The sequence below is a fragment of the Corapipo altera genome, unplaced genomic scaffold, assembly GCF_003945725.1.
Source record: "Corapipo altera isolate COAL_440 unplaced genomic scaffold, ASM394572v1 1b, whole genome shotgun sequence".
NCBI lineage: Eukaryota > Metazoa > Chordata > Aves > Passeriformes > Pipridae > Corapipo > Corapipo altera.
The window spans coordinates 7,792,139-7,816,267 of record NW_020884881.1 but is presented as its reverse complement, the minus strand read 5'-3'; the positions used below and the strand labels follow the sequence as shown (position 1 = coordinate 7,816,267).

Below are 24,129 nucleotides of genomic sequence, written 5' to 3'. Positions count from 1 at the left end.
GGGGAGAATGAATTCTTTTCTAACCAAAGGCAGCCACATTTTTACCTGAATGTTGATCTTGGATGCAGCCCCAGCATTGGCTTGCATCAGCATGCCATTGACTTTCCGAGTTCTGAACATCAGCCCAATGTACCATGGCACAGAGATGGTAATGTCAAGGTCACTCCAAATGATAATGCTTTCACCACTGAAACGCTGAGGAGAAGGCATTGCTGAAATCAAAATACAGAAGAGAAACAGTTGATATCCTTCAGGACAAAGGTTAAGAGGAAAAATGATTGTCTGTTGCAGTGATAACACAAGGTAGCTAGTCCCTCTTCCACTAAGCTATATGTAATCTACTATGGATTAAGAGCCAGTCTAGGGGAGTTACTGTGAAGCTGTTGATAATACTGGAAATTCACAACCTTCCCTTGTTGTGGGGTAGGCATCTTGCCTGTGCTGAAAAGCAGCACCTCCACACTGCTATGGCATTACCAAGGTGAGAGCTGTTCCTAGAAAGGTAAACTCAAGATCTCTGCTGATACAATTCTGCTGATGAGTGGGTGGACAGAGCAGGAAGTATGAAGGCAACAGTTGCCGCAGATATTTTCAACATACCCTTGATTACCTTCTTCTAATTAACAGATTAAACACAGGAAAAGGCTGAGATGCAATACGAAATATGAATTAATTACGAATACTCCAGGGCCTGATTATTTAGCTGTCCCTGTTACACAGCCCTTTCACAGCGAGAAAGCTTGTGTGGAATTGCCTAAATCATCTGCCTTAAATATCTCAAGCTGACAGCTGAAGAGTTGCCCTCCTCTCTAACCTTGCAAGAACACAGCTCCTACAGGGAGACACTGATGACAGCCTTCAATGGAAAGTACTTTGCTGATGGAAAATAGGGGAACACCCACCCATTGGACTTTTAAAGTTGTTACCTTAGGTAACAGGAGCTACAGTACCATGGATTAGTTGATCCCACTGATTAAAAACACAACCTAAGCCATGGGAGCTCTGTGCTATTTGCAGCACCTCATATGACACCTCCACCATGCATGGCACCTTGTAGAAGGATTTGCAGTCAGCCCCTGCCTGACATCCTTATTTGTGGGCATGTTGGTGACATTCATGGCAGCTTTTTGCCAGTGGAAGCAGACCTCAGACACTGGGTACAACTCCTAGATTAGTCTCCAGCCTTTTATTTTCTCATGTGCTGAGTCCATGTAGATGGGCAGTGAGACGACAGGTCTTAACAGTCTTTCCCCTTCTGCTCCACACTACCATAATCTACTGACACTTCTGACACCTTTTTTTTGTACTAGGACAGATCATGTATATATAAATGCATGTGCACTACTATAAAATGGCAAGTCCTTAGAAAAAGGTGGAGGGATCACACCATAGCAGAAAATGGAATAAAGTTGATATGAAGGTTCATTTTTTTGAGGAATAAACCCAAACCCCAAATTCTGATATGTCTGCCTTGCTGGTGTCTCTAAAAGGAAAGGCTGGGGTTGGGACTGGAGTGAAGGGGTTGGAGGAAAATTGCAAGCCCTTTATCTCCCTATTTGTGAGAAACAAGATGTTAGGGACTAATGGGCTATCACTAGCCAAGCCAGAAGTGAAAACTGACTTCCCCTTCTCTAAGAGGTGGTTACCAAACCACCCCACACCAGGTTAAGTGCAGGTAGCCCCAAAGGACAGTCCTTCTCCCTCCTGCTGTGATCTCCCTTTTGCATTCATACTCAGTCCTCCATGAATGCCAGCGAGAGCATGTGGTGGAACAACTGCAGTGTAGCCTGCTCTTGAAAACCAGACAGCAATGTAAAGAAGTTTGTCACCAGATAAAGATGTCCCCAGCTTGCTTATAACTTGAACACAGTGCTTAAGTTCTGGCCGTCTGGGTGAGGGCACAATTCATGAGCCCACACTGTACCACATCAATGTAAAAGTAACCAGGACAATGGTGTTGAGCAGCATTATTTCCTCCTTCTGCTCCACCTGCGCAAAAGTCAGCCTTATCCTTCCTCCTCTGCCCTGCTGACCTTCACAATGACCTCAACTACCAACTTTGCTGCTGGTTTTCTAGACAGTTGCTGAGACTTTTAAGTCCATCTGCCTCTGGAGAGCAGAGCCAGGATGCAAACCTTGTGGGCTTCCCACCTGCTGGAGGCTGGGAATGCTGTTTGGAAGTGTTTTGGCTTTGCTCCTGGGAGAACTGGACTGGCATGGTAATTAGCCACCTTCTTTCTTTTCTCACCGGTGGTGACTTTCTGTTACTTGCAAATACCATTCCCTTCCCACACCTCCTCCCAACTCTCTTCCCTTCCCTGAGGCCAGGGTGCACCTTCCCCTGCTGTTAAAATAGAAATCCATCTGTCAGCCTGCTCTGACCTCCCTCTTTCCCCCAGCCCTTCCTCATGCCTGCGACCACGCCTGGGACCATGGAGGGGCTGGTGGCCACATCCAGTGTACCCAGATGTGACCTAACCACCCCTGTCACCACAGAGGCGAGCACATGCGCTTCCCAGCACAGCATCTCCCTGCCATCAGCGATGTAGGGATGAAAACTAATTGTGTTCTCAGGGTTTGTCACTTTGAAGCACTACCTGTGTATCTACGTACCCTTTTAAGAAGACTACTACATTTAACAGGCTATCAGAAAAACATGAGGACCATGCCCTGTGGAGACAGAGGGCCTGGGGAAACACGCTGCCAACATCCCATGGGACATCACCTGCAGTTTGGCTGTAGGACATGTGAAAGCTTATGTTTATGTGCAGACCTGTGGTGGTCAGCCCAAGGCTAGTGCAATGACATTGGTCATCCAAGAGTCAGACACAGCTGCTAGATCTTCTTCACAGCATTGCAATACCTGATATTTTAAAAGAATTAAATTACAACAAAGGCGAAACTAATTTTTTCTTAATTTTATCTCCCTTCTATATGTCAGCAGAGGGAGATGGGAGCTACCAGAAGGTTAGTTAGCAGGTCCTAGGAGGATGGTGAGGTTAAAACACCCCATCCTCACTAGCGCAAACCAGATCCCAGAATTTCTGAAGAGCAGGAAATCAAAAAAGGTGGATTGGTAACCTGCCAAAGTCTTTGTTGTCTGTGAGCCTGAAGCAGATCCTGCACTGCCAAAGGGATTGAAGAAATGCAGCAGCCAATCACTCCTACACAAGAATGCAAATATTCTACCTAAGACTTTTTTAAAAATAGCTACCCAATAATAGCTAATGCTGCTAGGATCATAGCTGAGTATTCAACTGAGCAACCTGAAAGCCAGGAGTATTGCATATCTGTGATTCCTCCTGACTTTAACTTCAGGCTCCTGAAATCTTTGGTCACATTCCAGAAAAATTAATTTCTTTCTTGGCTGGCAATTTTTCCATAGAGACACTCTGGCCTACAAATACCATCAAAGAAGCAAGCAGCCTGCTGCCCTCAAACTTCAGAAAAACCCCACAAATTGAGGCATCAGCAAGAACCTGGAGTTTGAGAGTGTCAGAGGGGACATGCAGGAATCACAGTGCTGGAGGCAGAGGTGACTGCTGGTGCAAGGGAAGCAGTGCTGATGTGACTGTCATCACTTCTATTACCTGAACTTATAATGAGTTTCCAGTGATGTATACAGGGCAGTTCTGAGGTGATTTTCTAAGTCTCAAACTTTATGGTTTGGTCTTGAATATGTGATAAGAAAATAACAAATAAAACACACGTTTGGTCAAATTCTGAATTTCCACTTGAAAACTAAGATAAAGACAGAGGGAAGGATAGTCTTTGCATGTGATAGCACTACTCCCCATTTATACCAGCACAGGTTATAGCAGAGCTGGGCCCTGGCACTCCCTCAGGATACATCAGCATGGGTTTGTACCACAGAGATCAGCTGGTCATGACAAAACCACCAGAACTTCACCAACAAAGATACTTGGCATGAGACACATGGGAAAATCAGATCTTCATACAAACCTGTGAAGCTCAGAATACTTGAGGAGCTGCTACAGAAAGCAGGCACCTCACTAGGGGCAGTAATAGCAACTCTGGGCTCTGCATGAGGTGGAACATAGGAAGAGGTCTCCATCCCATCAGTCCTTTTTCCTGTTCCTCACTCTACAAACCCTTAATTCCAAGACAAAAACTTAACCATGTGTCCTCTCCTCCTGAGCTGCTGCTTCTCAGGTAAGGGGAGAACAGCTGCCAACACCTAGATCTGGCCCAGGCTGAGGCATATTGTGCTAAAGGGGTTTGCAAATCCCTGTGGTGCATGCAGCTCAGCTGCAATTCCAGGGTCCACACTCTGCTGACAGCAATCCAGAATTTCTGGTTTGGGGTAGATACATCAAAAGAACAAAATCCTTGATCACAACACAAATTATTCTGGGCTAAGTGTCACAAGGGATAAGGGAAGCAAAGACCTAGCACATCTGCATCAGGGGCCAGAATTTGGCCTTCTGTTTCTAGGAAAGCTATGCCTAGTATAAGCAGGTTTTCCTTTCTGGAAGCCTCCAGGAAGACTCCAAAGGAACAGCCACCTTACGGCACCAACCCCATGGGACTCCCCACAGAGACGACCTCTTGCTTCTAGGGAAGAAACTGCAAGTCATTCACACCTTATAAAACTCACCTGCTGCTCCTTCCTTATCCTTTATTAATGAGGTTTTACAAATATACGCACATTGTGTTCAATCAAAGAAAAACCCAGTAAAACTGAAAGTGCTCATACTTAGCAGAGAATGCCTTCCTGCCAAGAAAGTGGTGATTAAAACTGCATACTGATCCCTGGGTTGAGTCAAAGCTCAATAAAGTCAGCGGGATTCTTTCCACTGATTTAAAGGGGCTTAGGATCAGGCATTTTACTATAAACAAATTACTGAATACTGCCAAGTTCTTTGGAACGATTTTGCTTATGTAAGTAAATCAATGAAAGCTGCTGTTATTCATGACAGTATGTCATCTACTACGTAAGTGATCTCCAAAATTATTTCACATAGATAATGGGTGACTTTTAGTCTCAACTGCAATCTTCTGTTACCCTTAAGCATGACAGTTTGACATAGATGCTATGAGATATTAATGACAGGTAATGAAACATGCACACATGACAGTGTATAAAGAGGTCTTTGCATCCTACCTTGCTCACAGTTTTTCCCTCCGTAGCGTACGGGGCACTCACAGATGTACATGTTCCACTTGTTGATGCATGTGCCTCCATTCTGGCACCAGTTGGTTTCACAATAGTTCCTCTGCGCTGCACAGCCTGAAATTGAGGAAAACCACTACTTTGCAAGGTTTTAACAAGAAAAAGGCTCTAAATGACTGTATTTGAGTTTTTATGTAAAGACACGACATAAGTTTGGGCTTTTTGCTTTCTTTTTTTGAAGAAGTGAAGTCAGTGAAGCAAAATGTGGATGGCAAAGTTCATGTGCACTGATCATATGTCAAATTCATAGAGACAAATCTATCTATCAAAAGTGTATGCTACGACTCCGTTCTTAATGCACAATCAACACAACATACTTCAGACTTTCAGCAGCATGGACAGAAAAGACTTGCCATTTTTGTGTGTAAGAGCCAGTTCTAGGATGATGACAACATTCTGTACACCTAATCACCAGAACTAATCCTGATCAGGGATCCAAGGCTGGAAACCAAATCAGAACCTCCAACAGGCTGCCTCATGAAGCAGGTTTCAGATTTGAGGGATTTCAGAATTTTGTTTACAGAACAAAGACAATTGATTAAAAAGTCATTAAAAGTGCTATCTTTTTTCATGAACTAATCTCACTGGCTTTCAGAGCAAGATGACATTTGAAAGGTAGCTAAAAAAATAGAAAAAGAAAAGTTCATTTAGCAGTAAATTCTGGGTGAAACTCCTAGCAATGCAGAAGGTCTAAACAAGCCCAGTCCTTTCCTGTGTGCTGCCTAATCCTGGAAGTGTGCCCTGTGCCACAGGCTATTGTGTGCCTCTCTGGCACAGGCAAGGACTGCACCTTGCTCAAACAAACGAGGTCTGGATGCAGCCACGCCAGAGGCACGGTGGCAGCACAATGCTCAGCAACCGTGCCACTTGGCTGCTTTGCCCTCAGCGGTGCTAACAGGGGGACAAGCATAATTTCAGACCCCTCTGTTTCCTGCTCCTTCCTGGGGTTCCTCCCAGTGCTGGCCCCTTCAACACCCTAAGCCTGGCTACACACACAGTTGTGGCAGAGACCTTTCTTGTGTTGATTTTTGGGGTGCTAGTTGCTCATACCTGGCAGAGTGCCATTATTGGCGATGAAACTGGCCATGTCGATGGGCTTGCTGTCAATGGAGAGGTTCCTCATGCAGCCAATAAACTGCCTGTTGTGCACCGGGAAATCTTCAGGCAAGTTTGGGACACCGCCAAGGAGGAGTGGACCAGTTAGGTCCAAAGATCTGAAAAAAAAAGAATTGCTCATAATTTCTTGCAAACAGTTTGGTTTGTTTTGTTCTTTATATTGCTGCTTCCATAAGCACATTTGAGCTGTTTAGTCTATCTGTGTTGCCATGCACCTCCCTCTGCTACATGAGCACTTCCAGAAACACTAACTTTTAACTTAGAAGCTGTTATATGCATAGAGAATCCAGTGACTTGTCCCTAATAGTGGCAAATATGAAGAAGAAAGTGAAAATTATGGAAAAATGTGCAGCCACAGGATGCTTGTTTCTGATCCCAGTCATGTAGGGACTGGCTTATGCTGCTCAGCACAAAGGTTGAGATGCTGTACATTTTTATATAATGACCTAATTATTATATAGTGCCAACCCTTTTAAAAGCCTCTGAAAATCTTAGTCTTAATTACATTTAGTGGATGCAGGTTCTACTAAATGACACCACACTGTGTGAGAAGTGTATCATCTGGTCAGTTTGAATTAGTCCCAATTTTAATGGTGTGCCCTTCTTTTGGGATTAGAGCACCAATGGTCTTTCTGCTATCACTCATTACTTTATATCCCCTCTATGTTGCTTACTGTTCATCTTCTCTTTAAACTCAGAAGTACTAATGTTTTTTGGTCTTACCTGTCAGGAAACCTTTTTTCACACCTAATGATTTTCAATGGCCTTTTCTGTACCTCCTTTATTTCTATTTCAAGATAGGACTTTTAACTTAAATGATGAAAGTAATAAGCTCTTCAGCCATCTCCTTCATTAATAAAGTCTGACATTTTATTTGCCCTTCTCTCTACATTTTCACACCAAGTAGATGGACTGACCTTCAGGTATTTTTTTTCTTGTTTTTCGTTTTTAATTTTAAAAGGAATTTGGTGTACTGACCCTTGCAGTAGCCTCCAACAAATTCCACCTCCCAAACTAAACCTCGTTACTTTTTCTTGTTAAATCATATCTCCTTTTCCAATTACTGGTTAATTGCTTAGTGGTTAATTGCATCCTGTTGACTCTCCACTGGAAGAAGAGAATGAGTGGAAAACAAAAATATAAGGAATCCTTACTTTTTTGAGCCGGTCTGAGTCCCCTGAGCAGCACAGGTGTAGTTTCCAATGAGGCTCCCGAAGCGCACAGCCACTGCTGTGTCACAGTCGTCCACAGTCACCACAGCCACCTTCTCTCCAGAAGGCCCATGAGGAATTCCTAATCGGCCAATGTTTGGCTTCAAAAAATAAATGGAATGTGTCATACAGTGCTACATACACATGGGATTTAAACGCTCGTTCAGTCAGCTCGACAACATACTTCTTACTACCCCCCCAAAAGGGACAAAAGTAGACTATGTAAAGAGAGCAGCAGAAGTTAAGCTATTCTATAACATTTAGGCAAGAAAAAACCCCAAAGAGATGTTTTCTCACTTCTGCATAGTAAAGTCTAATAAACTGTCTTCACTTTGCACCTCTTCACCCCAAGTGAATGAAAACCCTAAAATAATGTAATACTATAAGTGAGGCTAAAGGCTTAAATCAAATTTTCTCTGATGGGTGTACTCTGTCAGGATTGCCAGAAACTGAGTTCAGGCCCTTATAAAGGCTGTAGTGAGAGGTTGTCTGATGACTGGGAGGGAGCTTAGCTGAAGCCTGATTGTTCCAGCTACAGGATGGAGCACACGAAATACCACTGCTCATTGCTGAGCCTTCTGAGAAGTCCCCAGTTTCTAGGTTACAGGAGAATAGAGACAGTGACCTGTGGAGCTGGACAATCAAAAATAATGGACAGAAATATGCTTGCTCATGCAGACGCTTTGGTCCAGGCACACAGACTGACACTGCAGGTGCAGCACAGAAGATGGGAAAAAGGTGTGTTTTCGAGAGACAATAAAAACTGTGGCTTTCCCTCATCTCTGGCTTCTCCTAGGCAGCAGGAAACTCCTACCCACCCAATCACAACATGCCCTGGTGAACATGGGCCACAAAACCAGAATTATCACACTCAGCTTCACATCTTCACTGTTTCTGGCTCACTCTGCCAAGCACCTGCTGTCAGTTGTTGTTCTCCCCACTTCAGCACCTACCAACACCTGGGGAAATTCAGTGATCTCAACAGACAGGAAAACCTATGGGACCACCAGGAATTCAATCCCAACCATCAAACTTCTGTTCTTCCACCACAAACACATTCTTCATCTCCACTAATTTTGTAACTGACAAGATGTATCCCAGCATGACTGGCAGGAGATGATATCTGCTGTGTAGAACCTTAAGAGACAGATCTGTCCAGGGGAGAAGTGCATTATGACTGTTAAAAAAGGGTGCACATATAAAAGTAGCATAGCAGCCTCGGTGAAGAACTAGCAAATTCTATAGGAAAACCTTTTCCAAGTTCAGTGTTCATATAGAGTTAAGGAGTTCTCATCTACTACTGGTGCAGGATCTCTGAGGACATTGAGGGTACAAGAGAAGCAACGAGCTGAACTCAGCTGGCTTTGCTGCTGTTCTTCTGTGGGCAAACTGATACCCCACAGGAGCAAAGTCTGCAGGATCTGACCAGACACACAGCACAACTGAAAGCCAAAACATATTTTTATGATGTGTTGATCAACAATAGTTGTAACCATATGAAAATGAAGATGTCTGGGCATCAAAGTAGTTTCCTGTATGCTCGCTTTAAAACATGTATTGCTCAACTGCGTTCTGAAATTCTGTATTTGTACAGCAAGCAAGGAAGCAGTAAGGGGATAAATCACTTCTTTTTGTTTTGCTTATACACACACAAATTTGTTAAAATACTTAAAAACACTTTCATCATCTGTAAAGAGAGACAAATCTATTTTTAAGGGTAATTATCCCAATGTATAAAAACATTTTTAAAATGCGTTTCCTGGTGTCGATTCCAGTTGGAAAGTATGTTCCATTTCCTTCACCAAGAACTAATGTGATCACATAGTTTGGCAGTTATTCAGTAAAAGGTTTTGACCTCTCTTGAGTGATATTAAAGCTGATTTTATTTTTTCCGATACTCCCTGGACTTTGCCACTGCCTAGCTTAGAAAGACAGGAAGCATATGTATTTGCAGTGCTGAAAATGTTATTGTATGCAATGATGGCAATGTTAGTGAGCAGCTTTTCAAAGTAAATGAAAAAATACATAGAAAATTAACCAACGGACAGGCAGACAGACCTTCCCTTCCAAAATTAAAATGTTTACATTCTGGGTGCTACTTCTATTCATTCGAAGGAATGATTCGATTAACATTTATGTTCTTGTGCTTCACTGAAATAATCTATTGTTTCTTACATGGGAGCCTTGACAAAGGCGGGGTATTTATTCTCGCGGCAGGGGGGATCTGCCCAATGTTAATCACGATTGCAACCTGATGAGACTCAGCAGTTTGCAGCTGCTCCTTCACAGTCACTAGCTGCAGTGGAAAATTGATTTTTTTTTTCTACTTTTATTTAACATAGAAACTGCAAAGTGTTTCTCTAGATGTTAACTGTTCATTGCAGTGCAGATCTCTTCAGCTCTGATGACCACACAGAATCATAAGGTGATGAAGAAGAAAGGGAATATTTCATTGAACAAAAAGAAATGTATTGGCAGTTCAGGCCATACTTAGTTCAACGCATACTGATTTTCTGACCACATTAAAGGCTCATTTGATGGAACAGGCTTTTTACCAAAATGGAAGAATATGTTGGGAAAAGAAAGAGATATTTTCTGAGTGATTTAATGGGACAAGGACTCAAAATATGTGGCAAGTACTACACTACTCACCTTCTCAACAGCTAGCATAGGGAATACTTTATAACTGAAATAATGTGAAATAAATAAAAGAGTGCAACAAAGGAAGCCTAAGTTAGGAGCTCCTACAGAATTGAATCATTAAATAGATTGTCTTCATTTAATATTTTGATTAATACTAAATATAGGTTGCTGGTGATGCAAAGAATATTTAGAGCATCATGCATTAAAAAAAGAATGATTTTGAACAGTTGCATGCAAGAAAGAGAATTAATCCCACAACATGAAACTTGGGATCTAATGTAAAGAATTCCTCTTGCAGACTCGGAGACAATCAGCACTAAATGGTGAAAAATAAGAAAAAAACTCCTACTAGTTGATTACAAAACAATTAGGGATCACAGTGAGATTAAAAAGCAACACTGGGTTGTTGTAGAGATGCATATTAGGGAAATTTCATGACACTGAGTAGGATAGAATATTGTGGGCAATTCTGATTTCATTTATTAAAAATACCTTCCAACTACACCAAGTGCACAGAATAGCAGCCAGAGTAATGAAAAGCTTACCTTATCAAACAGGCAAAATGGACTTGGTGTGTTAAGTCTAGTAAAGTAAAGGCTGAGTAAGGGGTTTGGATATGAGAAGATGCTATCACTACAATGGACACAGTAAAAGAACAAAGGGATATGAGATGCCCATGAGTAACATAGGCTGGAAATCACCAGGTGATTCTCATCCATAGGAGGGATCATCTTTGGGAGAGCAGCAGGGATGAAAATTATAAAAAATAACTTAATTTGTTTATGATTACAGAAGCTGGTATCAGCAGAGGACTGGCTTATGCTTGAAAAAAAATGAGTAACAGCAAGCACTACCTGGAAAATGCACAAGAAAGTGAATTACCAGCACTAAGTGACAGCACCAGATTTACATTTCAGGCATGATCTTTGCCTTGATGAAGTCCTATTGGAGCAAGATTGATCCCTAACAGTAGGAACAGCTAATACTAACTAGCATTAGTTCACACTATTATTTTCTGGAAATATGTTCAAGGAGTTAAAAGCCAGACTTTCATCTGGGTACTTAGCAGTCCTTTCTGCCTGTCAGACTCATCTCCTGAAACACCACGCTACACGAAAGGCAAGTTTCATTAGCTGTGCCAATTCTGCACTCATGAGTAAATGTGCAATGTGGTGTACAGGAATTTACCAGCATGACCCCCATTAATGGTAATGCAAGTCATGTAACTGAGTTCCTGCTCATGGGGCTGAAAATTTATCTTTTGCTACCTAACGCTAAAGGCTGCCTTTTCAGTTAGTGCTTGTCCAGAAAGAGGTTGGGATTCAAACTTCAAAGACCACATGCTGTAAAATTGAGTAGCAAGATGAGGTACCAAGCAGTGCCAGAGGGAGAATTTGGTCTCCCTTAAACAAACTATGAAAGAAGTAGATTATTCCTGGACTCAAAAGAAAAGGAATAAAAAGCATCCCTGAGTGTTGCAGTGTTTTATCACCACTAGGTAGTGACTCCTCAAACATTCTGTGCACCCCATATTGAAATTCATTTTGTTTGTTATACCAGCTCTTGTGTTTTCCTGTTATAATCACATACAGAGTCACTTGGAGAAGAGAAAGAAGTAGCCCTGTCTCAGGATCAATGTGTAAGAGCAGAAGCCACCTACTTTTTTCTCTATCTGTAAAACAAGATGAAGCACAATTATGTTCCTGAAATTACGGCAATTAGTACCTAAAATTGCCAAAAAAGTACCTAAAAAGGCAAATCTTACCTTTGCCTCACTGAACTTTCATGAAGGAGATTAGTGGTTCTGACCTATGAGTGACAATCTCCAATTTCATGTCTAACCCATGACATTCATCCTTGCCCAGATAGAGTCACAGGCAGACTGCAACTACAGGAATGACAGTCTTCCAGGATGTCTTTTGAAAAGTGCAGGTCCCATTCTGACCATAGCAGAGACAACAGTGAGACTCATCTGCTGTCCTCAGCAGTGACGTGGAGGAGTGACCTCCTCAAGCTACAAAGGGACACAGAACTCCCTTTGGTCACCTGTGGTGACTTTCTCAGGTTGCAGTGAGAGAATGCCACTGTGGAGCTATTTCACCAGCAATGCCAAATCTGATTTTCATGAAAACCAAGTACAGACCAATGTTTGGACTTCTCGCCACAACTTCAACAGCAAGGAACACATGTAGATTTTCTCAGGCACATGAAAAACCCTGAGAAGCTTAATCTGTGAACTTGTGTTTTATAAATTGAGACCAGATAAAGGAGAGAAGGTCATCAAAACACATCTGTTTATAGTTTGCAAATCTACTACAAAAATCCACTCCCATTCCAGTTAAAATATTGGACATGGATATTCTCATGTATCTCAGTTTCATGTGGATTCTCTATTATGTTAAAGTAAATATTTAAACTGTGAGAGCCTACACAGTTACTTATTAAAGACACAGATGGTCTAATAATGCACTGTGAATGGACAGACATATAGATTAACGGACAATGGAAAGCTTGTCTTAAATACTTAACTGTTTTACTTTTACATTATATATTCTACTGTTTCCAAAAGTCAGGATGCAAAATTGTTGGAGAGGTTTAAGCAAATAATCCAATCTTTGGAATTTTGACTTATTTTGAATTAAACCAGACTAGATACTGTACATGTAATAGTAATACTCCAAAATGCAAATGTTTGTTTAGTCAATCAGCAGCAGTGTTGACACTCAGATTCCTGCATCTCACCCTTCTATCAGGTAATCTGCAAGATAATAGTCTTTTCCAAAAGTCTCACAAACTTTTCTTCTACCAGAACACTTCTTTCCAACTTCCATTCGTAGATAAAAAATTGCCACTTGACTTTTCTCACAGACAGAAAGAGGGAGAGTGGTTTTGGTTGGCTATGGGAGAGAGTGTTCCAACATCATGGATATTTCCTGAATTCAGACTGAATTATAAGCTGTGCTCTCCAGTCCAGATCTCGGCTTGGAGGTCTTCCGCCTGCTTTAGTCACCCAATTAAGTCTTTTGAAGGAGCTGAGGAGACGATTCAGCAGTAGACTGTAAGTATGGCCAAGACCTAGAGAACACAAACTGGGAATGCTTGCAGATGAGACACAACCTACCTCGTTATGCTTGGCACGAGGAGACCTGGTTTTGGGGGACAGACAGGATGCTGAAGAGAGTAAATAATGCATTTGCTTAGCTCAGCAAATACATTAAAAATCTATCCATTTTAGAAAGTTAGTGTTTTAGCAAAATGCTTTGCATGGCATAGCTTAATATGCAGAGCTTGGCTTATTTGTCTTTTTAATAAGTGCAAATGTGTAAGAAGAAAAGCAATCCTGAAGCCAGTGCCAGCCTTTCACTGATTCCAAGAGTTTGCTTACCAGACAATAAGTTACCCTTCTGTTTCTGTTAATCAGTAGCTAATGATTTATTGGCTGTTTGGAGTGGTTAAAGGTTAAAAAGAATCTGTTTCCTAGTGATTTTTTTAACACCAAAAAAAGCTCTCCTCTGTATTGTTAATGTGCCGATTCCAGAACCGACCACCCCCAAAAGTGCTGGGTGGAAAATGCCTCATAATCATACCCTTTGGGGCTCTTCGTTTTCTAACGCTTCCAGCTACAGTAATAATGGGAAAAAATGGAGCAACTGGCATCGGGTCCCGCTGGATGCTGTTGCCGGGGCTCCGCCCGCCGCCGGGGTCCCCCCTGCCCGGTTCCCCGGCGCTCATTAGGCAGCCCGCCAGCCGCCCCGGCTCCTTCGTTAACCCGCCGGCCCCTGCCCTGCGATCTGACGCGGCGAAGGGAGAAACCCCCTCCGATTCCCAGGCGATGCTGTGCTGCTTCAGTGGTCAAAAAGCTCATTAAGGGCCCACGGCGGCGGCGGTCTCCCTGGGCAAGCTGCCTGAGCCCGGCCCCCCCGCAAGGAAAATAAATAAATAAGCAGGAAAAAAAATAAACAGGGAAAGCACCGTGCTTGCAATCCCGGTGGAGAGACCGGGAAATGCCGGAGAAGCTTAGAATGGACTTGCAGACCACTCCAAATTACGCCAGATTAGACAAACCACTAATGTTAATCCTTGCTTTTTTGCGTTTTCTCCTACAGATTGCCAGAGCACCTTTAAAATAGGCGGTGTGAAGAACAGCGAATCTTTTACACATGCCGATTAGTCACCAGGGAAAGGCAGGACAAATCATTTCACATAAACCCCTTTACTTCTTTGATGCTTGTATCCCCTTTATTCACTGAATATTTTAATGGCATTTCTTTATACAAATTTGGCTCAAGTCTGTACAGAAACATGAGAACCTGTGACAGTGAAAAGGAAAACCAAAATGAAAGCTTCCCATCAGTGAATCAAAAATGCAAATCCTGCAAAGCCACCAGACCAGTTCCTTTTCCTAGAGAAACGCCCTGCAACACCAATCTTCAGGATCCGGGCTGGGCCACAAAGTCAAGCGAGTTTTACTGGCCTCATTTGTTATCTCCTTCAGGGCTGCATCCAGAGGCTAAACTTTGATATTCAAAGCAGGAGGCTTTAGGCACAGCTATGAGATCTGGCACCAGTGAATGGCACTGGCCTGAATTGCTGCTGCTTGTTCAGTGCTAGGGCACAGATGGGGAACAGCCCTCCTGTCCCAACATGTGGTCAGTGGCAGTGAGGCTGTGAAAAGCCACTGTCACACAGACACAGTGTCCAGATGTGCTCCTTGCCTCCACACTGTGACCAGTATCTGCACGTCCAGCTACTACAAAGGATATATTCTATGATTTGACTACTTTTGTCAAGGGCTGCTGTAGTGCTGATGGGAAGAAAGAGTTTTCTCTGTCTGCAAATTGAAATTTTATCCTCAAATGTGTATTCCCAGATGATTCTCAGCTCTTTGATGCTAAATCAGTGACACAACAAGGACCTGTTTTGCCTGTAAAGAGACCATGGCCACTCCTCAAGACAACATTCAGCTTTCCCTGTGGGAGACACCACTAACCATGGTTAGGGTGCCCTTGTCCATGTTCTGCGGTCCTCTTCTCCCTTCTGATCTGTCAGGGGTGCCTTCCCCCTGACCTCTCCTGCCCTGTGAACTCTTTTTCAGCTTATTTTGCTGCTTCCCTCCCTTCCACCAACAAGGATGTTCTTCCGGCATCCTTGGAGAACTGGGAAAGAAGAGCATGAGGAGGATGCTGGAAGAACATTCTTGTTCTCCTTCACATGCTGCCCTCTCCCACTTCAGCAAACCCTTCTCTCTTTGCCATTTGTCCCTATCTACCTTCCATTCTCAAATATCTTTGGCTTTATATAAATCTTGTACATTTTACAAAATAATTTTGCATCCAGGATGTGAGTGTTGTTGCTCTCAGAGTCCAAGAAATACCTAGATATAGCACACCTTGACACTTACGCACAGCAACTAACTCCTTCCTGGACACATCCCTGGCAATCACCACCACAGCAGATTGCCAAGCAAACTGCTGCTTAGTGTGGATAATGGAGTCACATTTCAGTCTATAAAATCCAGGAATCCCACACTTTTCCATGGGCTCTCCCCTGACTCCATGGCTGGATCTATGCAAGAGTCTCCTGGTACACAGAGCCTTGCATGACCAGGTGATTGCAAAGTGCCGCTTCCTCTCGCTGCACAGACAGATGCATAACACCTGAAAAGTTACTGGAAATCAGCAAGCTACTGTAGATTTACTGCATGATTAAATGGAGATAAGAGTGCACTTCAAAGAACTTGCACCAAATACCTGAAGTGCCATTTCAATGACTCCACTGGCTTTGTAGAAGCCCTTGCCAGGCTGGGCTGCACAGTGTAGCCTTCAAGCGCTGTCCTCATGGCCTTAAGGTGAGCCAAGGGTCACTCAGAGTCTGCCAAATCTCATGGAGGTCCCTTGCACCTCCTCAGCCTTCAGAAAGAGCTGAAAATCACCATTTTGGGAGATGCCATTACATCTGCAGATTTTTACAGTGCAGAGGGGTCAGATGGCTTGAGCAAACATGGGCTCAAGGAGCACCACTGGGTGCCAGGTTCCCCAGGGTGACCTGAGAGCCCTACACCAGGAGGAAAACCACACAGCTGACACTCAGTTCTGGTGTAGGGTGGGCACAGATGTAGAGTGGCAGTAATTGCTGTAAATAGGTACACAAATTAAGCCTTTTAAAACCCAGGAGTGAGAGGAGTAAGTACTGAGCTGCCTTGCCAAAGATGAGGCTTCCAAAAGAGTAGGGGCTCAGGCTGGTTTTGACAAGACATGGTCCCTACTGTCACTGGCAGAGTGAAAACCCTGTGGGTGGTTTCTGAAAAGTTACTGTTTGTGTTTGCATATAAAATTGCCACCAAAATGACTAGTGTTTTCAGGTGGTGTTTGCAAACTCTGTGAGAACAACACTTTCAAAAGCAGGCGGGGGAGAGAAAGAGCCAGGCACTGGGTACAAGCTTGCCCTCTCTTCCCCAGTCGCCTGAGAGATTTCTCAAAGCTGTCACTGAGAGCTGAGCTACTCAGGCCTGGGGAGCAGGTCACACTTTACATCTCAATGACCTCCAAATGACTTTCACTGCTTTACACTTTAATTTCCCGAGACACAGATTTAGAGTCGAGTTATTTGTTATTTCGTGTCAAGACAATGGAATGTCATTCCACAGCCAAATCCTGATTTCCTTTCCCAGATATCAATCACTTTGCACTTACCCTGTACCAGGAAAAAAAAAAAAAAACAAACAAAAAACAACGAAACCAATTATTACTAATCGAAACCCACATGAATAAATATCGGTAGAATTGCAGGGAGGGGCTTTTAAAGTCCAGGCTCACGTGTGCCTGTTCTGCAAGGGCAGATCAGCTGCCCACCTCCCACCCCCTTACAACCCACTAACACCTGCAAGGGCTCTGCAACCACATTCAAGACCAAGAAAAAGTAAATATTAGCCAGGCAGTCCTTCAGTGCTTTTCAGGAGATGTTAGGAATGTAAATGGTCGTCACAGGCCAGACCAAAGTCCCACTGAGGGAGTGGTATATGCCATGGAAGAGTCTACAAACGGGGCAAATGTGCAGCAACATTTCTTTCTCCTGCTCTAAGCTCTAGGCTTCCCAACTTCAATATTACAGGTGGGAGTTCAAGGTGAGGAGGATTCTGCCACATTTTCAGGATGGGAATCATGTTCTCATCTAATCAGCCTTAACCACAGAACATCACCTAGTGAGTCCTGCTTAATAACATGACTTGCATCCAAGCAAAAATTTTCCTTTAGAAAGGGAAATACTGACTTGATTTAAAGATTTCAAGGAACAGTGAGACTATCAGAACTGTGGGCATATTATCATGAAGATGATACACCTTCACTATTAATGATATTGCATATTATATATATTATAATTATATATTGTATCTTATCAGAATCTGTCAAGCTTCAGTTTCTATATAGTAAATCTATGGTCTTACCTAGACTAGGATTTTCATTGATGATCCTCTGGATTTGGGTGGAAGAGGATGAATTTGACCTCAGCAAGGATGTGAGTCTTTGAATCATCAGCCAGAAAGCCAGGAAATGACTCATAAACTGAACTATTTTTTCCGAGATTACCTTTTCTCATGGCATTTTAAAAATTGAGTTCTGAACATGCGGGAAATTACATCTTTTGTATTCAGACACAAGGAACATATTTTATGTGTTTGACTAGAAAAACATTTTGAACTTTAAATGTAAAATGCTCATATGCAATGAAAAATCTAATTTCTTTCCTTTCCTCTAGCTGCTTGTAATTTTAATTGCTAGGTTTTTTTAATGGACATGCCCACTAGCACCAAAAATACATAGTATAGATAAGTAATACAAATGCATAGCTAGAAACTCCTCATACCCTCATCTCGCACATGTGCCTCCAGCACTACCTACCACATGCTTCACCCAGTATACAAGCCTGCTCACCAAAAAAGCACAATACTCTGCTAATACAGTAATTTCTATTCTTGTAAGAAAGTTGTGAAAAAACTACCATAACCTCCTTCTGGCTAACTATCTTGGTAATCCAAGTCAAAATTCAGTCAAAATTCCTTGACATTTTGAGTTAAAAAGTAAATTAAAATTGCCTGTCTCTCAGGATGCTGCTTAAAATTTTGGTTGTGGCTAACAAAGGACGTGACTTTTTCCCTTGAATTGCTCTTCTTCCTTGTATAACTGAGGAGACCCTGATAACTTTCTTTGTGAAGAAGAGGTCCTGCACTTACACAGATAAGTATAGCCAAGTCCTCAAAACTAGACCTAATGAACTGACTGCGGTTATGCTTCCTGTGGTTCTGGTGTCCTGCAACCTTTCCTTATGCTTAAGCTATGGCAGAACTTTTGATCTCATGAAACTGCCATAGAAGGAAAGGCATCCAGCACAAATTGACGATGTGGTGAAGTCTACCATCCGTGCTCTGCTGGAAGTTAGCACTATCCACAACCTCCTCCTTGCTGTAACACCACTGGCCTCTAGACCCCTGCAGTACATTCCACTATTAAATATTAAATATTCACCATGAAAAAGGTGATACAGAAATGATAAAATTTGAAGAAATATTGCTAAATCTTAAGTAAGAATATGTGGTTTGTTTTAAGAGGAAGCACTAAATTGTAACGTGCTTTCTGCCTTACACGTTTGAGAGAGCCTTGAAAAGCTATATTGGCATTTTTTAGAAATATTATGAATTTAGGTTTGGAAACACCACAAAATTCTATTTCTTCCTGGAAAAATATGCTCAGAGAAGTAGGTTGCTCCTAACTGAATGACATCTACAGTATTTCCAGTACCTCCCTACCCCCAGTGTCTGCTTGACAGTTGCAATTACCCTTCTGCATTTTTCTTTATCACAGAATGCCAAGCTATGCTGGAGCAGGTCTGTGTTGATCACAGATGCTGTAAACACAGCAAGTCAATCTGAGCCAGCAAAATCCAAACTCTGGCAGGGCCCACATCTGATCAACAGTGGCATTACCATAATCTTCAACAAGTGCATTGTTTATTTAGAAAATATCCCTCAATCCCTTAACAAATTAGTCTGGAAGCCACCATGAGGATTAACTTCATAAATTCTCCCTGAGATCACAATTACATCTGCTCAGATGTCACCAGTGATAGACATTTGCACAAGTCATACCCAGCCTTTATTACTAATTGCATTTCCAGTTATTTGACTTCTGTTGGGGTCTGTCTTTTCCAACCAAGTTACAAAACTCAATACTCATCTGGGGCAACCCTGCTCTGGTGTGAGAGGTGCTCCCCAGAAAAAGGGGTAATACCTAATACCCATCTAAGAATTTAATTGCCAACCACTTTTCTTGACTGTTCAGATTAAGAAGTAAACGATACTGGGGGGTGTCCTGGATACATGAGGGCAGTGTCTTTCACCCTGTGTCCAATGACTAGAAGTTATGCCTAGCTGGTGGCAGCTATGTGGCACTTCTCCAAGGAGCTGGCAATCCCTATTCAGCTACAGGCATGTGCCTGCCTCATAAATCACCCACAGCACTGGCAGCTTCCTTGGCAGGCTCAGCAGGGAGACCAAGAGCTGAGCAAACAAGGTGTTTGTACTGGAATGGGAACTTTCCACTCGAGAGGCAGCACAGGGATAGGGTGGTACAGGGAAACCTGTGCTGAGCCCACTGCATGATGCTCCTGTTTGCCTGTTGCTCCTGGGGGAACAGCGTGGTGAGAACCCAGAACTTCTAAGAAGAATTAGTTCCTTTTATAGGAAAGAAAGCAATTACCAGTGTCATGTGTGTCTTTTGGCACAGTTGTCACAATCTGAGTTTCACTACAACGTTGATATCTGCCTTTTTTTTCCAAGGCCAAGTGGTAAAATCAATTGTCAGTCCTGAATACAGAATATATTTCCATAATAGAGGAACTTGCCATCATCAGAGAGGGTCTGTGTTTTCAGAAGGAAATGAGATAACGTATCTGTCAGCTCCATAGGTACCTGGTACAGGGGCATGTGTGCTGTAGCCAGCAGGGTTTGTGCTTGTCTCTGCAGCAGACAGTCAGAGGTTGCTGTGCACATCCCACCCTATTCAAAACAAAGTGCTACATTAACCTCTCCAACACTGACCAGCACCACTCCCACTGCCTGTGACCGCCTGTGCCATTTGTGCTTGTGCCCTCGGACTGAAGGGCACATCCTGCCTGCCCGTGGCAAGGGATTGCAAGTGGCCACCAAGCTTCCAGTTGCACACAATTGCACCAGTTCACCCTAATTTTTTAGGGGTATCTGTCGCTATCCCAGTGACTTGTGGCTGTATGAAATATGGTCCCAGCTGGGTCTTGGGTGGGAGAACAGGATTGGATCTGAGCTTTTAAAAGGGAAGTTTTGCATATGCCTCCTCAAGTCTTTCAGCCATGCTCTGGCTCTGGTCACTGTAAGGCAGTTGTGTGACACAAGCTCCCAGAATCAAAACAGAGGCTCTAGTAAAACAAAGGCAGTGATGAACGTTAGAGATTTGCTATAAACATAATCTTAAAGGTAATTCTGCTAACGAGCAGCAGTCATAATGCATGTAAGAGTATGAGAAAATGCAGAGGTTGTACAAGACTGAACCCAAGAGCTTATGCTTGCTATGCAGTCAGCTGAAGCAGGTGCTCATATGAACCAGGCATGCTCCAGCAGGACACGACACATCTAAGGTGAATTTGTGTCACCCTTGCTGCAGTGTACTGTCCCTCTACACCTGCTGGTGGGCCCTGCTGGCTGCTGCACACTCCTAGCTCCTGCTTCCTGAGGCTGCTGCTTCCATGCTCACGTCTCCCTTGGGAGCTCAATGGGTTCATTGGGCTGTCTGCCAAGTTTGTACATTTACCCGCCTTTTTCCTTTTGCTACATCAGGAGCTGCCATTGGACTAGGGATCTGGAAGGTGTCTGTGCAAAAAAGTCAAGCAAAGAAACTGGCTGATTTTTCTTCCCAATTTAGAAAATGGGGGGATGCTCCTCCTCCCTGATCCCAAAAAACAAACATTCAAACAAACTCAAAATCCAACAACCTTCCATTTACATATCCAAGCTTGTCAGGAAAACATTGCATTTTTTATCTCAAGGCCTTTTCTCCTGCCCATTGTAGACAGTCTTTATCCTGAAGCTGCTGAACAACAGGCCTATTGCAAAGTGCTTATTTCTTGCTTAGTGTTATGGTTTAACCCCAGCAAGCAGCTAAGCCTGGAGAACACACAGCTGCTTGCTCACTTTCCCCACAACAGGATGGGGGAGAGAATCGGAAGGGTAAAAGTGAGAAAACTTGTGGGTTGAGATAAAGACAATTTAATAGGCAAAGCAAAAGCTGCGCACACAGGAAAGCAGAGTTCCATCAGGTGTAACACTGACTTGGGAAGATAAATGCCATCACTGTGAACACTCACTCCTTCCCTCTTCTTCCCTTCTGTCATGGGATACCCCTGTAGTCAGCTGGAGTCAGCTGCGTCCCCTCCCAACTCCTTGTGCACCTCCAGCCTCCTTGCAGGTGGGGCAGCCTGAGGAGCAGAAAAGTGCAAGCACTTCTCAGCAGTAATGAAAACATCACTGTTATATCAATGCTACTTTCAGCACAAATCCAAAACATAGCCCATACTAGCTCCTGTGAAGAAAGTCCACTTTACCCCAGGTAAAACCAGTACACTTGGGCATGACAAAAATTGCACATGGAGATGAAGAGTGTGCATGGAGTGAAGGTGGGTGGTTCAAAACAGACCTGCAGATGTTTTTTGTTTTATTTTAACAGTAAGAGCAGTGACAGATACTATCTTCAGATATACTCTCAATTTATGCCTCTTTGGACATTTATATTCACAGAGCTTCCATATGACATTCCTCTTTCTGACCACCATATTGCCTTACTAGCCACAGGAACAGCATCAAGTGAAGCCCTGACCTGGCCTGGGGTTGCTTTTTCTTCCTGACTTTTCCTCCAGGACCCTGCCCTTCCTTACCTTTCATCTCGAGTCCCAAGGAAGTGCAGATAGGATCTGTTCCTCTGTTGCAAACAGCTTCATCCCACTTGAGCTGACAGTAGTCCCAAACCCACATCATCCTCAAGACCCTCAGCTGCCCGTAGCTCCGTCTGGAGCACAGCAAGGCACACGAGCTCTGTCCAACAGTGCTAGAGAGCCACCACTCAGATCACACGAGCAAATGGGGCTCACTGAGGTCTCACAGGTATGGAGTTCATTGTTTTTGCCCAGATATATTGCTATCCCTGGCATCAGCAACCACTCTGTGGGCACTACTAGTGATCCACAGTATGGAGGATTTGTGGATGCAGACTTCAAAAAATAAGGTCTGCTGGCACCATAGCACAGCTGTATGGGCATGGGCAAATAACCCTTCAGGATCAGTTTTGGCAGAGGAACCCACAGGTGAGGGAGAAGGCCGCCTTTCCGCCCACTCACCCGCCGGCAGAGCAAGCACAAGGGGAGAGCTGCAGCAGGCACCTGAGGTATGGAAAATAAATTACAGTGCGGGACTTGGCACTGAAATAGAGGGTGTTTTGGCACCTGGAAACAGCTTTCAGCCAGTGGATGAGGGATAAAACTCCCTGGGAAGGGAAGGTACTGGTAAATTCTAGCACATGAGTGGGCTGACAGCTAAATCTCTACAGTATTAGCTCAGTCTTCAGTGATACTCAAGCCACAGCTTGCCCCAGATGAAGGCCAGTTAACTCAAGAGAAACCACCACTCACCACAGGCAGGAGAATTTTGAATGCATAAGTGAGTCTATGAGAGCAATGCACCTCCTGTGCTTTGAATTCACAACACACCAAAGATCAACCCTAAGCAGCCCTCATTTCTTTCAAGTTTATCTCTAACAGAAGAATTTGCCTGTTTTCTGCAGCAGTTGTCTTCAGGCTAAATGCAGGTCTGGGTTCTGCTGGGTGGGAAGTGCACAGGGATGGAACTACTCTGAAAGAGTGGGCTACTCCTAAGACAATCAAGTATCTGAAACAACAACCATGACTCTCTTCAGTCTGAAGACACGCAAGGAAGGAGTGAAAGAACAGTAGCTTACTATTGATTACCAGATATGAGAAGAAACCTTATCCCAGTTATGGAAAAAGAGTAATATTTGTCCTGAATATCTCATCCTATGAGACTGCAGGCTCAAGAGAACAGTACAGTGGAGATACTCTCCAAGGCACCCATCATTTTATACCTCTTGACCATGGAAGACGTTCTCATGCACACATACTGCCTGGTCTTTCAGTTGTTACTTTTGTGAGTCATTCTGTGAGTCATTCAAGGCTTTGTTCATCCAAACCCCAGAAATTACTGCACTGCACATTAGATACTCAGTGACAGCTTGTTTCTCTCTGCTCTTCTCAGGTTTTCTGTCATTGAGGTAAAATTATCCTATGCTTCCTTAAGCAGATGCAGAAGGACCTTCTGCCTACAGAACAGTAACGTCCTTAAGCAACTTTGATGTCATATATGTATAAGTAACACATAAGATAAGGAGCACATAAATATACATGTACATGCCCTCTATAATTAAAGGAACATGTCCATACGCAAAACATTTTTATGTTGTGCCAAATGATGAATTCTACCCTGAGGTAATGAGTCAGGTAAAACATTAACATAAGTTTGATGGTATATCTCAAATTCTGAACAAAATTGCATTTCTATCAGAAGTTTGGGAGAATGGCTTGAAGTTTTCACTTAATTAAAAACATTACTCACTACTGGGCTCAGTAAAGTCTTCTGTCCCAAGCACTGCCTACAATCATATGCACAATGAATGACAAATAATTCATGTGATATCATTGATACTGAGTGTCATTACCATCAAACATGGTTTTGCTCCTATTCCAAACAAGTATGGCTAAATCTACCGTCACTCATGCTGGCAGGCTCAGGAGAGCCAAAGGATGAGGATCAAACTCCATCAGAGGCTGACTATATTCTCATTGTGTGGAAAGGAAGTACATTTACGAGGCAAA

At 43.2% G+C, this 24,129-nt stretch overlaps 1 protein-coding gene across 5 annotated transcripts in view; it reads right to left on the bottom strand.

The window, feature by feature from the left end:
* The window catches only part of CELSR1 (cadherin EGF LAG seven-pass G-type receptor 1), a 168,441-nt gene that overhangs the window by 43,151 nt on the left and 101,161 nt on the right, over nucleotides 1-24,129 (bottom strand). For all 5 annotated transcript variants that reach the window (XM_027639766.1, XM_027639764.1, XM_027639763.1 and 2 more), the window contains exons 6-9: nucleotides 7,465-7,622; nucleotides 6,245-6,408; nucleotides 5,126-5,251; nucleotides 46-212 (exon numbers count right to left, since the gene is read on the bottom strand). In XM_027639766.1, coding sequence (XP_027495567.1) covers nucleotides 46-212; nucleotides 5,126-5,251; nucleotides 6,245-6,408; nucleotides 7,465-7,622 — 615 coding nt within the window. The remainder of the gene's footprint in view (nucleotides 1-45; nucleotides 213-5,125; nucleotides 5,252-6,244; nucleotides 6,409-7,464; nucleotides 7,623-24,129) is intronic.